This window comes from Balaenoptera physalus (assembly GCF_965194825.1).
Source record: "Balaenoptera physalus genome assembly, chromosome: 4".
In the NCBI taxonomy this organism is placed as follows: domain Eukaryota; kingdom Metazoa; phylum Chordata; class Mammalia; order Artiodactyla; family Balaenopteridae; genus Balaenoptera; species Balaenoptera physalus.
In genome coordinates this window covers 78,730,969-78,752,657 of record NC_138891.1, presented here as the reverse complement: position 1 = coordinate 78,752,657, position 21,689 = coordinate 78,730,969, and the positions used below count along the sequence as shown (strand labels likewise).

General features: G+C 37.7%; 2 protein-coding genes across 2 annotated transcripts in view; one reads left to right on the top strand and one right to left on the bottom strand.

The window, feature by feature from the left end:
* SLC15A2 (solute carrier family 15 member 2) overlaps positions 1-21,689 on the top strand; it is a 39,555-nt gene that overhangs the window by 5,347 nt on the left and 12,519 nt on the right. The window contains exons 4-14 of the mRNA XM_082459399.1: positions 7,769-7,861; positions 8,963-9,062; positions 10,877-10,967; positions 11,243-11,320; positions 17,065-17,147; positions 17,569-17,655; positions 17,829-17,918; positions 18,142-18,186; positions 19,237-19,269; positions 19,998-20,086; positions 21,216-21,297. Coding sequence (XP_082315525.1) covers positions 7,769-7,861; positions 8,963-9,062; positions 10,877-10,967; positions 11,243-11,320; positions 17,065-17,147; positions 17,569-17,655; positions 17,829-17,918; positions 18,142-18,186; positions 19,237-19,269; positions 19,998-20,086; positions 21,216-21,297 — 871 coding nt within the window. The remainder of the gene's footprint in view (positions 1-7,768; positions 7,862-8,962; positions 9,063-10,876; positions 10,968-11,242; positions 11,321-17,064; positions 17,148-17,568; positions 17,656-17,828; positions 17,919-18,141; positions 18,187-19,236; positions 19,270-19,997; positions 20,087-21,215; positions 21,298-21,689) is intronic.
* ILDR1 (immunoglobulin like domain containing receptor 1) overlaps positions 2-21,689 on the bottom strand; it is a 99,580-nt gene continuing 77,892 nt past the window's right edge. Inside the window, exon 10 of the transcript XR_014262877.1 lies at positions 2-1,569. The gene's annotated coding sequence lies outside the window, so the exon portion shown is untranslated. The remainder of the gene's footprint in view (positions 1,570-21,689) is intronic.

Below are 21,689 nucleotides of genomic sequence, written 5' to 3'. Positions count from 1 at the left end.
ATGATGGGAGGTCACAGTCCAAGAAGCTGCACATATTAATTGTGCAGAGACTATCACTTCTAGCCTCTTGCATCCAAGCAAGAACATACTTATGTCATCCATGACAAATAAGAATCTCTCTCAGACTGACAATACAGAAAGGTTTTGTCTCTTCATTATCAGTTTTTCCAATATTTTTATACCCTTTTCAGTCAGCAGGGTTTTTTTCTTTTATCTAATTTTAATCTTCCATTCTGTAATGTAAGACTAGTTCTTGTTCTGATCTCAGGTGATAGAGATTGCTACCCACAAGAAAATTTATAATTCAATGTAGTTATTTAATATGCTATCCATCTCTTCTCTAGATTGAGTCATCCCAACACTTTTACTTTCTTCTTATGAATCCCTCTTTTTAGCTCTTTTACCATCTCTGCTTCTCTTCTCTAACCTCCTTCTGTAGTTTCTTTCTTGAGAATATAATAAATATCTTCATGAGTTAGAATAATGGTCTATTCAGTTCAGTATCTTTTAAGTCCCTGAAAATAGCACCAAGAGATATGTTTGGGATAGTGTTATTTTTGTCCCCTATAACATCATCCTCATGGGCTAGAGATGGCTCTTAGATATCCATCACTCAGGTATTTTCTGTGGACTTGTCATCTATGGAATTGTCTAAATTAGCATTTCTCAAAGTGCATTCTGTTGAAAATTGGTTGTATAGGATCCAATGAATGTTATGTGGGAACATAAAGCTCTCATAGTCAAGTAAGTTTGGAAAATGCTAGGCTGAATAAAGCTAAAAAGGTATCTTTACTGCATGACTTCTTACAGCCTTTAACATGTGAATTCATACTATAAAATATCCAAGAGGAGGTTATGGTATGTAGTATTTTCCAAACTTATTTAACCGTGGAATATTTTTTCAGGATTCCTTGTGGACCTAGTGTTCCAAGGAATCCTCTTTAGTAAACATTGGTTTCTATCTCACTTTGGCCTAGATATATTCATTCTTCTAAAGTTTTTAATCAGCACCCAATATAGCGCTACAACCACAACTTAGTGCTAAACACAGTTTCTTGCCTTGGGAAAGGTATGGCAGGTGGCTGAGATCTATGTTTGCTCCTTATGTAGTAGTAGTTACCGAGTCCATCCAGATAGAGGGTTGGCACTATGTGCAGAAAGAAAGTATAAACCATGGTATATAGTCTTCATTCAGTTATAGAATAAAAGACTCACATATATCACGTAGTAATTTTATTTATTTTTAAAATGACTTCCTTTAAGATTGAAAAAGTATAGATCTGAGATTTGGTAAGCAATAGCTTCCTGACTATTTCAGAGGAAATTTAGCAACCTCCACTTGTGCCCTCAATCTCAATCCTCAATCCTTTTTTAAATTTTTTTGAATTTATTTTTATTGAGGTATAACTTACATAAAGTACACAAATCCAAAAGTCTTAAATGTACAGCTGGATGAATTTTTACAGATGTATCACCATCACCTAGATCATTCTCCTTGGTGTCTTTGTACCCTCAATACCTCCGTCTCTTGCCTTCAAATTCTTCCTCAGAGACACTCTTGTCCTGTACCTAGAAGCAAGGGCAAATATGAGACCTTTAAATAAACAAAATTATTGTTAACCTTTCTTTTTCTATCTTCTTGTCTTATTACCACTACCTTCAGATTTTTAAAAGAATCACTTATTATTTGTTGCCTTCCTTTCTCACTCTTCATTATCGCTCCTTAGGGTAGAGTAATGTAATGCAGTGTAGTAGAATCCAATTAGATTCAACTTAAGCTGATTGAGTTTAATTCAGTAAATGCTTATTGAGAAACTTCTATTTGTCCAAAGAACCATGAGGGATAAAAAGATGAATAAGACATAATACCTGCTTCATGTTGTTCATATTCAACTAGCTTTAATACAAAGCAGATTACGGTAAGTGAAATAATATATAGTATGTCATCTTTTTATCCTATTGAAATTCTTCTCTCTAAGGTCACTGGTAATGATCTCTTTGTTATCAAACCCAGTGGTCTTTTCTAAATTCTTATTCACTTTGAACGTGTTTTAACATTTTAGTCTGTTATCACTCCTAAATTCTTGAAACTTCCTGGGCTTCTCTAACACTGTATTTTCTGGTTCTTTTACTTTTTTGGATTCTTCCTCATTTGGCTTTTCTTTTGCTTTTTGTTTACTTTACTCTTTCCTGAATGTAGGCATTTCCCCAGTGTATACCTTTTACCCTCTTCCCTTTCTCCAGATTCTCCCTCAGCAAGCTCTGCAGTGTCCATTTTACCTATATGCTAATGGCTCCTCAAACTCTGTAATCTTAACCTGTCACTCAAGCGCCCTTATGCATTATAACTACACATTAGCATTCATCTCCTGGATATTCCACCTTATCCTCTCTCCTAGCTTTCCTATACTCCCACATCCAATCAGTTTTCAAATTCTGCCAATTCTATTTCTATAATCTCTGTCACTTTCTCCCTCCTCAACACTGTATCCCACGGCCATCAATCACCACTACTCTAGTTTTGGTTTTCATTAGCCTCTAAATTGGGCTATTGAAATGGACGTGTATGATGTTTTCATTGCTTCCCATATCTTTTGTTCACAATTGAGTCTATGCACTACTGTCAAATTAATCTTCCTAAAAGAAATCTCCGTTCATATTACTACTCTGCTCAAAAATTTCTGCTAACACACTGTCTACTAATCTCATCCAACTTACCTTTCTGCTCTTATTGTCATACTCCCTTTCAAAAATGTACACTAGAGAAAAACCAAATACTAATATTTACCTAATGATAACCAGGGACATTTCTTTTCCATGTCTGTTTGCATAGTTTCTACTTCATGGAATCTCCTTCCTCCCCAGCCTTCTATGTCCAAACCCTTTAAGGCTCAGTTCTAATTCCACCTATGCAATGGAATATTCTCTGCCCCTCACCTTTCACCACTAGCCAGAAGTAATCTAAAGTTCTCTAAACTCCTTATTTTTTACCCTCATGTGACATTTACCAAACTCTGTCTTATCATAACTATTGTATATGAATCTAATACCTTCTTCAGACACTTAGAAGACAAAGTCTCATTTATATTTTTATCCACAGCACCTAGAACAGTGCCTGGTACATAACAGGCCCACAGCAAGTGTTTCAATTAATAAATTTATTCACCCTCAGATACTCAAATGTAGGCACAAGACTGAGGTAGGTGTGGGCAGGTGTGAAGATGACTTATTTTGTTGTGGGTATTGTGGTTGCTTTTTTTTTTTTTTAATCTCTACTTCAGCTACTTTTTAAAAATAAATTTATTTATTTATTTATTTATTTTTTCTGTTTAAAACCAGATTCATTTATTATATCACAATTCTGTAAGTGAGAAGTTGGAGCCAGTCAGTTGGCTCACAGGTCTGGGTGTCTCCTAGGTTGGACTCTGGGGAATAATCTACCACCAGCCTCATTCGTTGTTGGCTGAATTCATTTCCTTGTCATTGTAGGTGCTTATTTTCTTGCCATCTTTCAGGTGGAGGTGTCCCCTTTCCTTGACACGTGGTTCTTTCCATATTCAGGCTATCAGTATGGCGTATCAAACCCTTCTCGAACTTTGAATCTCTTCCCCTTCTGTTACCAGAGAAAAGTCTCTGCTTTTAAGGGCTCATATGATTAGATCAGGCTCATCTAGTTAGTCTCCCTATCTTACTGTCAATTGTGTCATATAATATAACATAATTAAAGAAGGGACATCTCATTATAGTCATAGGTTCCAGGGATTAGGGTGAGACATCACTGGTGGGGGGGGGTGGATTTCAGCAATTCTGCCTGGCACCATGGCATACGACAATAAGGGGTAGTGACAAAGAGCATTCTTATGTCAACATCTGCTTTGTGCCTCAAGAGTAATAGCCTTGATTACCTTTGACACTTGATAATAATAAAAGAAATATTTTAAAATAATATGGAAATTTTTATTTGATGACAACATTTTAAATTAATTCCTGAAATAGAAGAACACTGACATTTGTGAAAATATGAGAAAAGTTCTGTCCGTTTGTAGTAAAGAAAATATTTCCTCTTTTTGAACAAAGATGATTTTTTGAAGCTCTATAAAAAAAGAAATAGGATTATAAAAATATCTAAGTCCCAAGGTTCCAATAGATTCTGCTAGGTGTGTGACTTTCTGGATAGTTTCCTTTTTCCTAAGGAAGGAGCTATTTGAGCATCGTGTAACTTTCTACCATTAATTCTCTTGGAGCACGAAATTATCGCCTCTGTGTATCCTCTGCACTGCATCCAGGGCAACCACACTCACATATTAAGGTAGCAGGCCCAGCATTTATCTATAAATTTAGAGCCTTTCGTACTGTGAAAACATCATGGACTAATAAAAAACATCTAGGAATTGTTATGAGTTGCCTGAGATACTTTCCCCATAAATTTTTAAATTATTACTTAATTTTGATATTTCTTTCTTTGGAAATAGATTCTCTGTTGATTTTATAAGAAACCATAAATTCTTAAGGAGTGATCAGTCAACTATTAGCTTTGCACTATTTCAAGCAAATGACAATATTACGTGATAATAAAGTAGTGAACTTCTTAAATTAGACATGTGCATTAAAACAAACCCTTCCTGGTTGGAAACCCAAGTGACTGTCATTAACCACTTTAGTATCACAGCAGGCTACACAAATTATTATTACATTTAATTAGCATTCTGACAAGTTGAGGAATTCTTTACCTGCATTCAGATTACACACAGAAAATGATTTGAAAGCATTTCCTGCCTTGAAAGCACCAAAGCAAATCAAAGAAATCAGCTCCAATCTTATCTTTATCTTGACTGTGTTGGGTCTTCGTTGCTGTGTGCGGGCTTTCTCTAGTTGCGGCGAGCGGGGGCTACTCTTCGTTGCGGTGCGCGGGCTTCTCATTGCAGTGGCTCTCTTGTTGTGGAGCACGGGCTCTAGGTGCATGGGCTTCAGTAGTTGTGGCACACGGGCTCAGTAGTTGTGGTGCACAGGCTTAGTTGCTCTGTGACATGTGGGATCTTCCCGGACCAGGGCTCGAACCCGTGTCCCCCTGCACTGGCAGGCTGATTCTTAACCATTTCGCCACCAGGGAAGCCCTGTGGTTGCTTTTTAAATAACAAAACTCTTTGGGGGATGAATTGGTATCTCTTTCTGAGAGAAAGTGAGTTGGAGAAAACATGAGTAACTTGTTCTGTCGGGGTGTGTGTGAGCTCACGTGTACAAAAACAATGATGACAGCAACATAAGAATATAAGTATTTAAAACTCCTCTCCTTTTCTTCAGATGTTATCTTCAGGATGAAAAACATCCTATAACATTAGAATCATCTGAATTTAGTAAACAACTTCTATTAAAAGTGCTTCCTCTGTTTGCAGTCCCAGAATCATAGCTTTGTTAAGAGAAAATGGGTACCCAGGGTCCCTGACTCTTGTATAAGGAACTCCCTATGTCAGGAAAGAGGTGAACCTTCCTTCAGGGCTACACACAGGAAAGAGTAGCCAGTGGATACACAATGGAAAAGAAAATTTTTAAGCATGGACACTGGCTTTTTATGATTTCTATAAACATCTACTGAGAGGGTTAATTACATGCTCAGATGCAATTTTTGATGCCTAGTTGCTTTTAAGAGAGAATAGCATTTTTAGTCATAGTCCCTAGTGTTGGTTTTTACCTTGTGACCTGTGCCTATCACTCTGGACTCCTGATCATGGCAATCACTAAAAGCCACTCTGTTAAATGTGTTTATTGCCGAATATGCTTTTGGATGTCTTCTCTACAATTTCTGTTTTTTTTGAGTGTGTCTATAGCGTGTCCTTCCCCCACTATTTTTTTTTTTTTGTCTTGTCAGAGCTGACCCTCTTTATGCTAGGTCTCTTCCTCTGCTATCAGAGGAAGTATATATAATAATATATGCCTACTGCACATACTCCTTCTCAGTTCCTAAGCTTTAGTTTAAAATGTCTCTGGCTTTTGATATTCTTACGGTTAAATAAAATTTAAAACTTCTTTCTCTTCCCTTTCCTTTTTCCACATTAACTTGTTCATGATAAAACTGAAGGAATGCTGGGCTGTAAGAAAGTAGAAGTTCTAGACCTAATCCTAATACTAATTAGAATGTCACCTTTGACTTCTCTGGATTTCACTTTCCTCATTTGCAAATGGAAGATTGGTCAAGTCTATCTAAAACAGAACTGTGTCCTGTGGTTGGGATTGTAATGACCCCAATGACTCCATTTCAAATGCAGAATTTCCAGGTCTCTCTTGACTTCTCTCTCCTTCTGTTAAAGTTCTCTGCCATTAGCTTCCTGTCTTATATTCTTCACATTCTAGACTAATTCCCTGAATCTTTCACCTAGAAGGTTGCCCGTTTTCCTTTTAAGGCACTTACACTTCTCTCATTCATTTAGTCCAACAACCTGATATTGCCCTGTTCTCCCAACGCAGACTATCACTCCAGCTCAGACTCCTTTTGTTTTTTCTCTGTGATGATTTAGCATAGAGCATCTATTTTGTGTTCATAATTGTTGGCCTTTTTTTCAGTCCCTTTTTATTCCCTTTCTTTCTATTCATTCTTTTTATTCCAATGAAGGGAACTTTTCTCCAGAAGATGCTACAAGGCCTTTTGGAAAAGGCTGCCTCCTCCCCTAATATTAATTAGCCCTGGTTTAGTCACTCAGCTTTCTTATCCCCTGCTTCCCATTATAAACCCTCTAAGATCCCTTCCCTGGAGGGCCAACCTAGGAAGATTAGGCATTTAGAATGAGAAATCCACATTCTGAGATTTCTGACATCTCTGGCCTCTCTCTGCTACCTTCATTCCATTCTTTATATTCCACATTAGCATATAACACTTCAAAATCACAGAAGTAAGCTATATAATTTCCAAGGTTCCTTCTAGTATTAATATTCTACTTATATATAAAGAGAATACTGGTGTCCTAATACAAATAATACACATTGTATATTTGGTAGTATGCCATGTTTCAGTGTGTATATCTCTACATATGTTCTTACTGGAATTCCTCACTCTTCTACTTCCTGTTTGTCATTCAGATTTTTTTGAAAAACAACATAACAACAAGTCCCTATCAACTGCATGAGCTATATCACCAGACAGTCTGTTCAAAGACCCTGGTTCCTTTCTTACCCTTGGGAAATTGTCCATGAGGAAACTGTGGTGTGGATTACAATTAACTCAAGTGTTCAGACTGAACCTGAGAGCCCTTTACCTCTCTATATATCCCAGTGATTGTGTTTAGAGAAAGTTCTTTGTGTTAACCATCCCTTTTTTCCTGTTTATGTGACATTCTTTCTTGACCCTGATGGATTTCTAGAGCCAAAGACATTCCTTGGAAGAAACCTCAGGTCAAAGTATTCTGTTCTTCTGGTTCTCCTTACTTAGAACATTATCGCTGGCTACAAATCCAACCTGGTCATGACATATCTACACAAGATCAGGGGTACTCTGTGTTTGTGTGGGGTTAGTGAGGGAAAAGAGAGAGCAGGTATGAGAAAGGAATGTCCATTATCTCTAACACTACAGGGTAAAGAGTTACTGTCTCTTTTTCTAGACTGTTTCATTCACCATTATTATTTATATTTGCATATCTCAGGTAATTCTTTCCTCCTCCACCCCCTCCTCCTGCCGCTCCTTTTATCCTGGCACTGAGAACAGTATGAACTCTGAGTCTGTAATTACTCAAATCTCTGAATTCTGTTTGTAGACTGACTGATTTAACTCTCTCAACAGGACAATCATCTATCTCTCCTTGGTGTATGTGCTTGGCCATGTGATCAAGTCCATGGGTGCCTTACCAATACTGGGGGGACAAATGTTACACACGTGAGTAAAATCATGGAATAAACTAAACCACTTTTCCTCCATTGGGCAGGTAAATGTCTCACACATTCATTACAGATGTTTTTCTGTCTTCTTACCAATGATGTCCCTTTATTTTCCAATCTGTTTTAATACCAAATCGGTTAAGGAAAAAACTTTGACCAGTTGAACTCTTTCCTGCTTTATCTGAGCTCATTTGTTTTTATTAAATATTTGGGGACTAGTAGAATGCCCAGTTAGTATCCTTTTCATAAAAACTCTTCATGTGCTTGAAGACATTAAAACCTTCATGCCCTCCATATTCCCTCATCTATTCACCCATCCACACATTGTACCTTTACCAGAGTTAAAAAAAAAATGTCTGTGATATTTCCTTGTAATACATTGTAGAATTTATTTTCAAAGCTTAGATTATTTCCATTTATGTGTAGTTCCATATATTCCAGTTGCTCTATCCCTCTTTATTAAGCTCTTGATGTTTATGATGCCAGAGACTCTTGATAGATTCTGATGTCTGTTGGTTCAGTCAGTAGAGAGGATTAGAGTTGTTCAAGAAGCAGGTCATACATGTTCATGTTTATACTGTGCCTATATGTGTATTTTCCAATGAGTTAAGAATTTTGTTTGAAATTTAATAAATATTAGATACCTCCTTATTGTTGTCCCCTCAGAAATCAGTGACACTTCTCCTATTAGTTATGACTAGTTTAACATTTTATTTTGTGGTTACTAAGGATATGTGGGATAAGGGTTCACAAGGTCATTCTATTGAAGTGTCCCTTTGACTAAGACAAGATTGAGAACCAGTGCTTTAACTTTGGAGTTCCTTCAGTATCTGCTTCTATCTGTTGTGCACAAGGGGTAAATGAAACTATCAGGGACAAATTTCACCATGTAGTGTATACTTTCTGGCAGAAACTCAAGGATTATAAGTGTACCTGAGTCTCCCCTAGGAGTGAAGGCATATGGAAAATGCCCACAGTGTAGAAATGTGAAGGAGGTCTTTGCCCTTGTACACATTTTTTTTCTCTTGTAGCTCTATATTTCATTTCTACAGTTGTGTTTAGTATCAATATGGTTAGTACTCTCACCTCTCCATTTCAGAGTCCTATCAATGGTCGGCCTGAGTCTAATAGCTTTGGGGACAGGAGGTATCAAACCCTGTGTGGCAGCTTTTGGTGGAGACCAGTTTGAAGAAAAACATGTAAGAGTCCTGTAATTTCTGTGTTTTCAAGAATGTAGAGCAGGCATCAAACGGCAGGTAACCATTTGCCAAGATTGAAGTGATCCACTAGTCAGATCATATCTGAGGAGCTGTGTTCAGTGCTGGGTACTGGTCATTAATAGAGGGGAAAACTGCAACATTTCAAAGGAAAGTGACCAGGGTGGTACATGGACTAAAAGATGCTCTTATGAAGAAAGGTTGAGGGAAATGGAGATATTTATAGCCTGGATAAGATAAGAATTAAAGAGAATATTTTAGCTGTCTATAGATATTTGAAGGATATCAGTAATTAAACCAAAGATCAATGGCTGAAAGCTATAGGAAGCTGGCTTCTGGCTTGATGGAAAGAAAAACTTCAAATAGTTGGAAGTAGTGAGTTTACTCTCACTTGAGGTACTTAAGAAGATACATGGTAATCACTTTGGGAATGGGAGGTGATGAGTAGTATGGAGATGATTTAAGCATCTCTAGCTTTGAGATTCTATGAAAGGGGAAAAGGACCATTTGGAATAAAACAGAATGAGTTTCTCTAGATGAACCTGTCTGGATGATCATTCCTTCTTTTCCTAAATACTTGCCACTGTCAGTGGGAGGGGAAAACAGTATGAATAAAGGTAAAAATGGGCCTATATAAGGAAGCAGTGACAACTAGGCAAGGGAAGTAGTCTATGCTTAGATCAGCCAACATTTCTAGCTTCCTCTTTTTTCCTCTCAGCTTTCTTTTTTGGCTGTCTTCATGTGTTATTCCCTCCTCTGTAGCTAGTTACCGTGTTTCTGGGTTTTCACTCTGTTCTTTCTCTGTGTCCTGTCTTCCTTCATGTCTCTAACCCTTCAGACCATTTGAGTTATTTTATATTCTTTATCTGCCTGAGGGTCCATAGATCATAATTGCTTGCTGACGTTGGAGAAATAACCAACCTCTGGCAAGTGGGATTCTATGCACAATGAACTATACACATAGATTGGTGTAACGAGTTTAAATGGGGACCAGAAGAGGAAGCAAAACACACCATAAATAGAAAATGAGGATTGTGCTGATGTGTCAGGAAAAGATCCGAGGTGTCAGAATGAAGCACAGAAGTGCACAATGAATAAAGCATCAGCAACTGTATTTGAAAATTGCTTCATTTTGTAGCTGCTCCACAAAGATATTTCAATAATAGTACGAACCCACCTCCAGGTTTCCACCAGCCATTTCCAAGCCCACAGACATCCTTTTATACTCTTTGGCAGACTTCCCATAAACATTAGGTAAATTATCCTGTTTGAAGGACAATTTACTCCACTGTCCCATGTTCTAGTCCTATTCCTACCACACATTCCACAAAATCAATTATTAGTCACTTAATAAATTCAGTTAATAAACATTTACTGAGTCTGTAGTATAACAGGTACTATGCTAGTGGGGATTACAGAAAATAATAAGATACAATTTCTGCCCTAAAGGAACTCAACCTACAGAAAGAAACAGACATTTAATGCAAAGAAACTAATATTAGAATAGATATGTATAGGACACAGTACATAGGCATAGTGTACAAGATGATCATTTTTGCCAAGATAAAGGGGTAAAACAATGTTAAAGATGCTTGTACTAGGGTTTGAAAGATAGGGAAATGTTTGGCGTCAGCGAGATATGTGTTAAAATATCTAATATGATATTCACATACCATGGAGGCAGTGCCTGAATCTGTCTCTGTGTATGTACCTCTTGCTTAGTCTGAACATGAGGTGGGGGGATGGAGCTAGGAGGCACATTGCACTGATGATTTGTCCTTTTTTTATTTTTTCAGGCAGAGGAACGGACTAGATACTTCTCAGTCTTCTACCTCTCCATCAATGCAGGGAGCTTGATTTCTACATTTGTCACACCCATGCTGAGAGGTTGGGATCTTTTCTGAGGGACTCTGTATAAGCTTTACTCTGGCCAGCCAGAAATCTGTTCAAGGCTTCCTCCTGTCCATCTTCTCCTTTTATAAGGGTTTGAAAATCTGAGAAAATTTCTTTTAATCTTGCTTTGTCTGGCCCAAAAGAAGGATTGTGGATTAGGTGATGGGAAGAAAGAGGATGGCTATGTCTATGACCTCAAAAACCTGAGCTTACAGAATAGAACATCAAAGACTTAAGATTCAGGATTAATTTGTTTTGTTTTCCTGTAGGAGATGTGCAATGTTTTGGGAAAGACTGCTATGCATTGGCTTTTGGAGTTCCAGGATTGCTTATGGTGATAGCTCTTGGTAAGTGCAGTGGGGCAAAGGAAACTAATAGCCACTGATGCCTTCCACATGTAAAGCATGATGTAAGCACTTTACACAAACTATTTCATTCAGTCCTCACACTAACCTATTAGGTAAGTGTTATTGTAGGGGTTTTCCCTAGACGTTGGCGATAAATTAACTGAATAAAGTCAGAAACCTCAAAAAAAAGTGCCCAAGGTTACATAACTAATAAGAAGTTTCCTAGAGAGCTTTAAAAAAGACTGATCCCTGGACCCTATGTAGGACTAATTAAATCAGGATCTCTGTGGGATAGGGCCTTGGCATCTGTAACTTTTTAAGTATCTAGGTGATTCTGATGTGTAGTCAAGGTTGAGATGTACTGATCTACACTACAGTATATAATGAAGCAAGGAAAATAATTAATCCTTCCTTTTGAACTAGCTTATTTCATCTGATGGTTATTTATCTGGTAATTGGAAGACTTGTAAAATTCGTTGGGCCTTTTAAAGTAGCTTCTAGGTTTAGCCATTTCTGCCCTGCTCTGCAGTGCTCCCAAGAAGTTTGCTCTTAAGCAAAGAGGATAAGAGGAGTTGGATAAGTAGGGGGAAACTGATGCAACTTAGATCAAGTGGCATTCTCTTTACCACAGGGAACCCAGGAATGGAAGTGGAACGGGGATGTGTGTGTTGCTTAATTTACACAGCCTAAGGGGAAACTTGGACATGATTGTTTCTAATCATTGACCTGGAAACCTGTTCTCACACTGAGCCTTTGGGTGACACCGCCCCCCTGGAAGATATCCAGTCCAAACACATAAAGAGCTCAATAGAGGATAAAGAGCCCAGAGACTCAATGTTCCATCTGATTATTTTCTACCGGGGGTTGGGGAGGGCTAATATTATTATATCAGATTGCAATTCCAATTCCAAGGAAATTTATGCGTAATTCCTGTAGCCCTGTGATAATACATTCTTTGCTTCCTTCTCCCTTTTTTTTTTTTAACATCTTTATTGGAGTATAATTGCTTTACAATGGTGTGTTAGTTTCTGCTTTATAACAAAGTGAATCAGTTATACATATACATATGTTCCCATATCTCTTCCCTCTTGCGTCTCCGTCCCTCCCACCCTCCCTATCCCACCCTCCCTATCCCACCCCTCTAGGTGGTCACAAAGCACCGAGCTGATCTCCCTGTGACCTTCTCCCTTTGAAGTCAAATATTTTCCTGGTTTTCCTCTGATTAGTACTATGTCTTTTTCTCTGGATCATTGAACAATAATATTATTTACATATCAGAGTAATTATGACGATCAAAAGAGATGCTGTAATGGAAATGTTTAATAAATTATGAAATGTTAAATAAGTATTAGCTGTCATCATTAGTCAGCTGCTTCAATTTTCTGGGTACTAATAAATAAGTCAGTTCTCTGACTTTTCACTATAATTTAATTTATTCATTTGATTTTTTTTCACTCATTAATTTGATAGACATTGACTTAATGAGCCGTTTATGTGTCAGATTCTGTGCTAGATATTGGGGTCACACTGGTATTAGATAGCTACAGAATTCATGCTTTCAAAGAATTTATTTGGTCCAGCAGGAGGAGGGAGACAGATAAGAAAACAGGAAATTTCAATATAGTATGATCACTGTCACAGCTGGTGAAATACAGAGAAAGCTATAGGAACACATAGGAGGGATATCTGACTAAGACTTCGAGGGTCAGGAAAGAAATGATGTGTAAGGTAAGACCTAAAGGATTAGCAGCAATTAATTCAAAGATTAATCAAAGAAAAGATTGAAAGTGAAACAGAAATAGGACACGGTATCTGTAAGACAAGGAGATGAGAAATAGTATGACATATTTGAAGGCCTTAAAGGAATTCAAATTGCCTGGAGCATAAATGGAAAGATAGAGAGGAGAAATTGACAGAAACTAGATAATAAAGGGCCTTTTAACCTACTAAGGAATTAGAACTTTATCAGGAGACTAGTAGGGAGCTTCAAAAGGATTTTGAATAGAGGAATGATTGTTAGATTTTTATTTTTCAGTGGTATTTCTAACTGTAATGTGGAGAAAGAATGGGTTAAGGGTGAGACAAGGATACCCTTTGTCTTGATTACTGAATTTTGGTACTCCCTTAAATTTTGTGCTCAAGGTGAGTGCCTCACTTAGCTCACCCTCCTTGGCCCTGACAGAATTGACAAACTTGATATGATTAGATGTGTGAAAGTAAGGGAGAAGATAAGCCAAGATTGAATGTAGGGTTCTGGCTTGAGCAAATGGTGGATAGTAGGGTCATTAACTGATAATAAGGAAGAATAGGTTTGGGGCAATACTAATGAATTTAGTTTTGGATACATTACATTTTAGATGTCCTTGAAACATTTAATTGGGAGTATCAAACATTTATTTGGAAATACAGGTTTAAAGTTCAGAAGAAATGTTTCAGCTATAAAGATCTGGAGCTATTAATATATGGATAGCAATTAAGTCATGAAAATAGATGGAATAACTAAGAGATAATAAGAGTAGGGTAAAAAGACAGCAAGGATAGAACCGTGAGGAACACAGGTATTTAAAAGACAGTCAAATGCATATATATACTACCAAACGTAAAATAGATAGCTAGTGGGAAGCAACCGCATAGCACAGGGAGATCAGCTCTGTGCTTTGTGACCACCTAGAGGGGTGGGATAGGGAGGGTGGGAGGGAGGGAGATGCAAGAGGGAAGAGATATGGTAACATATGTATATGTATAACTGATTCACTTTGTTATACAGCAGAAACTAACACACCATTGTAAAGCAATTATACTCCAATAAAGATGTTAAAAAAAAAAAAAAGACAGTCAAATGATCTAAGCACCAGGAGTTAGAGATAAACAAGTTATGGTACCTATTTGCAAGGAATTTTATTTTCCTGGTGAAGATACAGATAAGTGAACAATGAAGTTCTGTTTACTGTGATAAGTGCAGAAATAAAGATATCTACAAGGAAGTGCAGCAAAGGCATGAGTAACTAGGTTGCACTGAAGTTATTCAAATAAAGATTCACAAAAGAAAAGTTGGGGAAGGGCTCTCCGGGTAGGAAAAAAGCAGTGCAGGTGGAGAGGCAGAAAACAGAACATCGTATTTTGAGAACCAGTGTGATTTCATTAATGCCAGAATCAAATCTCTAAGGGGCAATCTCTATGGCATAAACCTTTAGAATAATGTTTCAAATTTGTATGGGAATGAGTCTTAATGTAATGAAAACTTAATAATGATTATTTTCTCCAATATATAGATTGTCAATTCTTTGTTATGTATTTATATTATTAAATGAGATTATTCAGTGTTGAGCATACTTTTATACAAGCCAGCATTTACTTGTAAGTTCTTGTATTTCCTTTACAATGAAAATGTGTTAAGGGTCAAATTTTGTATTTGAATTAGGTAAAGGGTTCAACAGTTAACAACAAAAAAAGACAGGCAAAGAGGGAAAACCCACAGATGAGACTAAGAAGGAATGGCCAAAGTGATAGTTGTTCTATCTTGGCTACCAAGAGGATTTCAAGAAGGGACTCATTCAGAGTAACAAATGTTACTGACTGGGAAAGCAAGATAAGGGTGGAAAATGTCCATTAAATATAGCGACAAGAGGGTCATTGATTTGATGATATCAGCTATGGTAGATTGGTGGAGATTCGAGACTAATTAGAGTAGATTGGGAAGTGAATAAGAGGGACGAAAGGGAAGACAATATTTATAGCTAAAAGGCGACATGGAGTCAAGAGAGGATATTGAGCATGCTTGAATGTCATTAGGAAGACTCTAGTAAAGAAACATGTTGAAGATGTAATATAAGACAGTATAATCAGTACGAAAGTACACATGGCACAATTGCCTTTATACAGGAGGAGGAACATCAATCACCCTCACCTAAATGGAGAAAGGAGAGGATGGGTGTGGATACAGAAGTTAATAGATTTGGTGGCAAGAAGTTGAGGGAGTTTTCATTTGAAGCCTTCTATCTTCTTTGTGAAGTAAGAGGCAACGTCTACTAGTGGGAGGAGATGGTAGAGAAACTCAAGGTCCCTACTCATCTTCTTTAGTTAAGTGGCCTTGAAATTTAAGTGTGAACTTGTCAAGGTCTTCCTTTTATCACTTCACTGTCACTTTTTAGACCAGAATTCCTGAGAATTTCAGCCTCTTTCTGGGATCATTCTTAGTTTCAAGAGCAGTCTATTTCCTGTCCAAAATCTTCCACTTATCTAGATACCTCTTTATCTGCCCACTGGTCTCCCAGGATTAGCATTCTTTCTCTGAACTATTTTTTCTATCAACAATAAGAAGGCTGTGGTAGGTAAATGGTGCTATTTGGAGAAGCTTTGTGGAAACTGAGAGGATAAATAAAGAAAAAGTGGTAGAGTGAATCTGACTGAGAGGAATGGAGAAATTAGAAAGTTAAGATAGAGAAAAGTAAGGTGATTCAGGCATTCTGGATGTAAGGATATTGGAAATTGCTACTGGTCACTGAGAAAAGCATCTTGGGTAGAAGATCTACTAGAGGGGCATCTTGCTGGCGCTGGGAAGTCCATTCAGGAGGAAAGTACATCTGGGAGGGTACCAAGATGGAGGTTTCCCATGGATTTTAGTTAAATTTAATAAACTTGAAAAAAATTTACTTTTTTATAATTGTAAAAGTAATATCTCATTGCTGGTAATTTGGAAAATAAAGGAGAAAATAAGAAAATTAAATTCACCTATAGATAACTGTGGAGATGTGGTTAAAGGATAAAGATAGGCGTTGAGGGAAAGAGAATGAGCTCAAGAACAGAAATAGAACAGAAAAGAATTTTTCATAGGAATGATAAATAGTGGTTAGAGGATAAGGTGCCAAATGGAGAATAATGAAAGGTAAAGTGGGAAGTGGTAGGTTGAGGGGAGCTCCATTGCAGACAGGGGCCACCTCTTTTTTATCTTTATTACCAGTAGTATCTAGCACAGTGTGTAATGCAAGAATGAATGAATGAGGTACTTTATGGTGGTTAAGAGTATAGATTCTTGAGTCAGGCCTCAGGTCAAAAATGCAGTTTCTGGCACTTTCTTGTACAAATTGCTTAATTTCTTTAATCCTTGATTTCTTCATGTGTAAAATAGAGTATTACATATTTTGTCAGGTTAAATCAGTACTGTATGTAAAATGCCTAACACTTCACATATAATAATAAATCTTCAAGAGATCATTAATGATAATAATAACCACCAGGATAATAATGAATTTGGGAAGGCCTTCCATGCCAGGAGTTTGGGCTTGTTAGGTAGGTCCAGGAAAAAAGATTTTAATTTGGCATCAGATAAAAGAAGGAGAGAACAGGACTGAGAAACTAGTTGGTGGCCGTTTTGTTAATACAGGGTAGAAGTTGTGAGGTCCTACACAAGAGTCGCAGCAGTGGTGATGCAAAAGAGGGGGCAGGCAGGAAATGCACTGAAGACAGAGGGTCAGTGAAAGTTGATAATATGTCAGATGTAGAGATGAAGAAAGAAGAGTGAGAATTCAAAGGTGACTTTCATTTCTGTGATAACAGGAAAGTCTCAACACTGACCATTTTGGCTCCCATAGTTTTTATAACTCCAAAGTCAGGTAGCGTCAGTCAGTTCCCTCCCTTTATGAGATGTGCCAGTTGCTCCTATATTTCAGCATTCTGTCCTTAGTGTTTACATACTGAATGTGCTAAATGAGAAGCTAAGAACCTTATTTGTCTATCAACTGCAGTTGTGTTTGCAATGGGAAGCAAAATATACAGAAAACCACCTCCTGAAGGAAACATAGTGACTCAAGTTGTCAAATGTATCTGGGTAAGTCCATGAATTATTTGCCTGCCTTTTTCAATCAAAGGGAAAGAGATGCTGTGCTGAGCATATAGGCCTTCAAACATGGCTTTTCTCAATGACCTCTGCTCTACTTCTGTGCCTTTTGGCAAACTGAGATTAATCGGTCTTCCCTCTGTGCCTCTACTTAACCATTAAGTTAAAAATAATGTAATCGTTTTTAAAAATGGGCAAAAGTCTTCTGAAATGTAGTTATATATGTTGCCAACAGAAAATAAGGATAGGTAAAATTAGATTTGAAATATTCTGAAATTCAATGCCTGATGAAATCAAAAGGTTGGAGTAAGTCACTTAAGAGTTATGTGTGTTTGAGGGAAGAGATAATGAATTGGAAAAAGCAGGGGATGGTTTTTTTGGTCTCTCCTCTGATATCTACGCTCTGCCCTAGTTTGCCATTTCCAACCGTTTCAAGAACCGTTCTGCGGACATTCCAAAGCGAGAGCACTGGCTGGACTGGGCAGCTGAGAAATACCCAGTAAGTTGGAACTGCAGAAACATCTGATGCCTCCATGTAGTCTTTCCTAATGTCCAAACTGATTCCCTCCTGCTGTATTTGACCTCTTCTCTTACTGTTCTGGGCCACTTCTACTCTAAGCAAGAAAACCCTATCTGGCAATTCAGCCTGTTCCTTCTCACCCCTTCTTGCAGAGGCAGCTCATTATGGATGTGAAGGCACTGACCAGGGTACTATTTCTTTATATCCCGTTGCCCATGTTCTGGGCTCTTTTGGATCAGCAGGTAAGAATGGAGACACAAGAGGGAGGGGATATGGGAATATATGTATACGTATAGCTGATTCACTTTGTTATACAGCAGAAACTAACACACCATTGTAAAACAATTATACTCCAATGAAGATGTTAAAAAAAAAAAAGAATAGTTCTTTCGAAAGCTACCCCTTCTTCCAGCCCCTTCCCTCTCAGAGAAAGGGATTTCTTTTAATAGCATCTGTTTGCCCTAGGGCTCACGATGGACCTTGCAAGCCACCAGGATGAATGGGAATTTGGTGAGTAGAAGAGATTTTTCCAGAGAAGTCTATCATTTTCTTTATAATCCATATTAAGGAGAAATTTCTTTGTGTTTTTGCCTGAAAAGTGACATAAGATCATAAGAGATGTGTCTTTAGCATGAAGATCCTGAGTAGGCAAAGTAAAGAAAGCAAATCTAGAAAGAAAAAACAGAATCTTATCTTTAGAAATCAGAAATGTAAGGATGGAAAGGTTTAAATGTATACAAAGAAGGATTGAGAGGGTAGCAAATGAAGTGATAGAGCCTAGGGGAGTGGATGTTTTCTTCCATCTAAGCCTGGTCAGGGCACAGCGGGTTTGATTGCTGCTACAACACAATTGGCACCATCTCTTAGGCAGGGCTAACAGCAGAGGACCCAGAGGTGGGATATTTTGTACACGGATACAGAAATAACGGGAAAATTGTAAACATTATTTCCTCTTTTTCCAATTTCCATTCATTGGCAAAAAGTCTTCTCTCATTTGTTCCCACTTCCTAGATTATTGTATTGTTCTTCTATCATCTCAGTTGTGAAGAGGGCAGGGTAGAATGATGCCAGGGTTTTATGATGCCAGTCTGTTTGGAGCCTGCTTAATATAATTTCACTTTTTTCCTTCCCCTGGCTGTCCAGGATTTACCATGTTTGTCCTCTTTTTGACCTCCGGGAGAACAACTTCAGAAACACTGTGTGTCAGTGGAAGTCTTCACCCTAACCATGATGTCTTGTCCTTCGTATTATTACCACCTACGACTGCAGTTACTGAGATGAATAAAAAACACACTGACTCTATTCTCTTTCAAGTTAAAGAAAGTATAATGCACAGAAAATAAGATTCTCCCTTAAGCCCATCTGCCTTCAGGAGACATAGCCTAAAGCCTTTCCCAGTCTCTTTCCCCACATACTCTTACAGGATAATAGTGATCCTGAACCAAAGACCTGATGGATTTTACCTTACGCTTCTCACCTGCTAATTAGCAAGATGGTTGATCTAGGCTTTTTTTTTGTCTTTAGGCCACCATCTTAATGTCATTTGTTATCATGTTTCAGGGTTTTTTTGTGCTTCAGCCTGACCAGATGCAGGTAGGAGACTTCTCTATAGTGCCGGGTACTTATTTCTTTCCTCATCTACACCATTGCCTGTAGTAGTAGGATTACCAACCATAATTTGATGTTTTTTTCCTTGTATGCTGAGGAGAGCTAAACACAGGGATGAAAATATTCTCTTTAAGCCCCACACTTCTCTTTCGCATCCTCTGTTAAGTAAGTAGCTCCTGATCAACTCAAGGGAGACTGAGTTTTGAGCTCACAGGGCAAGTATAAGCACTGGATTTTTTTCCATGTCAAGTATCATGGAAATATTGTCAAAGAAAGTATAAGGCTTTGTTGTGTGAGCAACAAAATCAGAATCTCTGTTTATTGGTGACTCCCAGGTATTTTTTTAAAACTCTTGTTCAACAATCCCCAATTCTTCCTTCTCTCATTCCTTTCTCCTGGCCTTGACATTTTTCCCTTGGCTGTGGTGCTGAAGAAGATAAGTGAAAATGGGAGGGGAAAGCTCCCAGTTGATTGACAGAAAAACAGGTTCAGAGTGAAACTGGTTCCTTGGGATATTTGGAAGCTAATGTGCTATGCAGGGGAAATAGAGTCTTGGGTGTAAAGAGACTGAAAGATGTGGAATCATTCTGTACATAGTATGACGAAAGTGTGTTTGGATGTGAGAGAGAGTGCACACATGCAAATGAGAGCACATGCTCACACTCATGATAGAAGAACACTTGTAACTAATCCTTTTTACCATGGTGTTACAGGTACTAAATCCCTTTTTGGTTCTTATCTTCATCCCATTGTTTGACCTTGTCATTTATCGTCTGGTCTCCAAGTGTGGCATTAACTTCACGTAAGTGCTCACTATGCCTATGTTACTCCAAACTGACTCAACATTTGCCCAGTTTGATAAAGAGTCAATATCTTTTCTACTTAGTGATGATTTGTTTTGATTTATCATTTTTCTGCTTCTGTTTATCCATGTTAGATTAAATGCCTGTTAATACTGGAGGACAGGAATTAGATCTAATTAATTCTTATGATAGAGAGTCCAAGCCATTACTGCAGACTTACATATGTGATGTTGAAGAGTTAGGACTATACTTCATGGAAAGTCAAAAGTATGTGAGATTAGGCTCCTAAACCAACTTGTTGCTTTGTTCTTGAAAGTTGCCTCTTCAAAGAAGTCCAAAGCCTTTGAGGATAACTAATCCCTTTAAATCTTCTACTGTCCCTATGAAACAAATGGGGGACCTCATAAGAGTGGGGATAGAATTGTCCCTAATTACTGCTTTCCCCCCCTTCTAAATAGAAGTGTTATTCTTTGTAAAGTTTGACAGAGGAGGGTGTTAAATCTTCTCTAATTTCTGATTTAATAGCAATTTCCTTTTGATAACCACTTACCATATTCAAATGACCTTTTGTCATTTACTCATTCATTGAGCAGTTTATTGAGTTCAGCACCAAGTGCTATGCAAATGTAAAAGCACAAATCTTGCTCTTAAGGTGTTTACTCTTTAGTAAGGAAGCTAGAAAATATGCAAGGTTAATTATTGCAACAAGGTGAAATATGTTAAGTGCCCTAAGAAGGAAAGCAAAGTGCCAGGGAAATGCAGAGATGGAAGAGAGATGGAAGAGAGAGGCCAGGGTCAAGAAAGACTTCTGAAGAAGAGGAAAAGGAGGTAATAATATATAGTGACTAGTATATGGTAAATGTTCAGTAAATCTGGCTATATTACTATTATTTTTGTTATTATGACATAATGGATTAAAAAAATCATAAGCAAAGATAGAGGGAAAAATTTGGTGCATTACAGAGGACAATTCAGTATGACTCAGGTAAAAGTAGAAAGAAGGTTGTTTGAAGGGGAGGCAATACTTTGAAAAGTAATTGGGACCAAATTAGCTAAGCTTAGGGGGTTTAGATTTTATTCTTTAGAGTCTAGAGTTTAGCTATAATTGTCTCTTTCTTTCCCCTATAGATCACTTAGGAAAATGGCTGTTGGTATGATCCTAGCATGCCTGGCCTTTGCAGTTGCTGCTACTGTAGAGATAAAAATTAATGTGAGTACAATAAATCTTAAGCCATGAGGGCAGGACCATACCTATTTTGTTCACTTTTCTGACTTGTTCAATCTTGATTCCCTGGGCCCTAAGCACAGTACCTGTTTTAAAGAAGGTGCATAATAAGTGTTTGTGGTAAATGAGTAGATACAGGGGTAAAGCAGCAGTGCAAAATGAAGCCCACCTCCCACCTGAGTGATTCAGAGTATATTGTCAAGGAATTTCTAAACACCGGTATCCAAGATATATAACCATCTCTTAGATAGCTTACCAGACACTCAAACAAATAACTTTAGGCAGATTGAATAGCCACTATTAGGGAATGATGTATGAGGCCACGGCTGAGTCAAAAAGCATGGAGTTTGTTACCTGGCATCAGTGCTTGCTATATT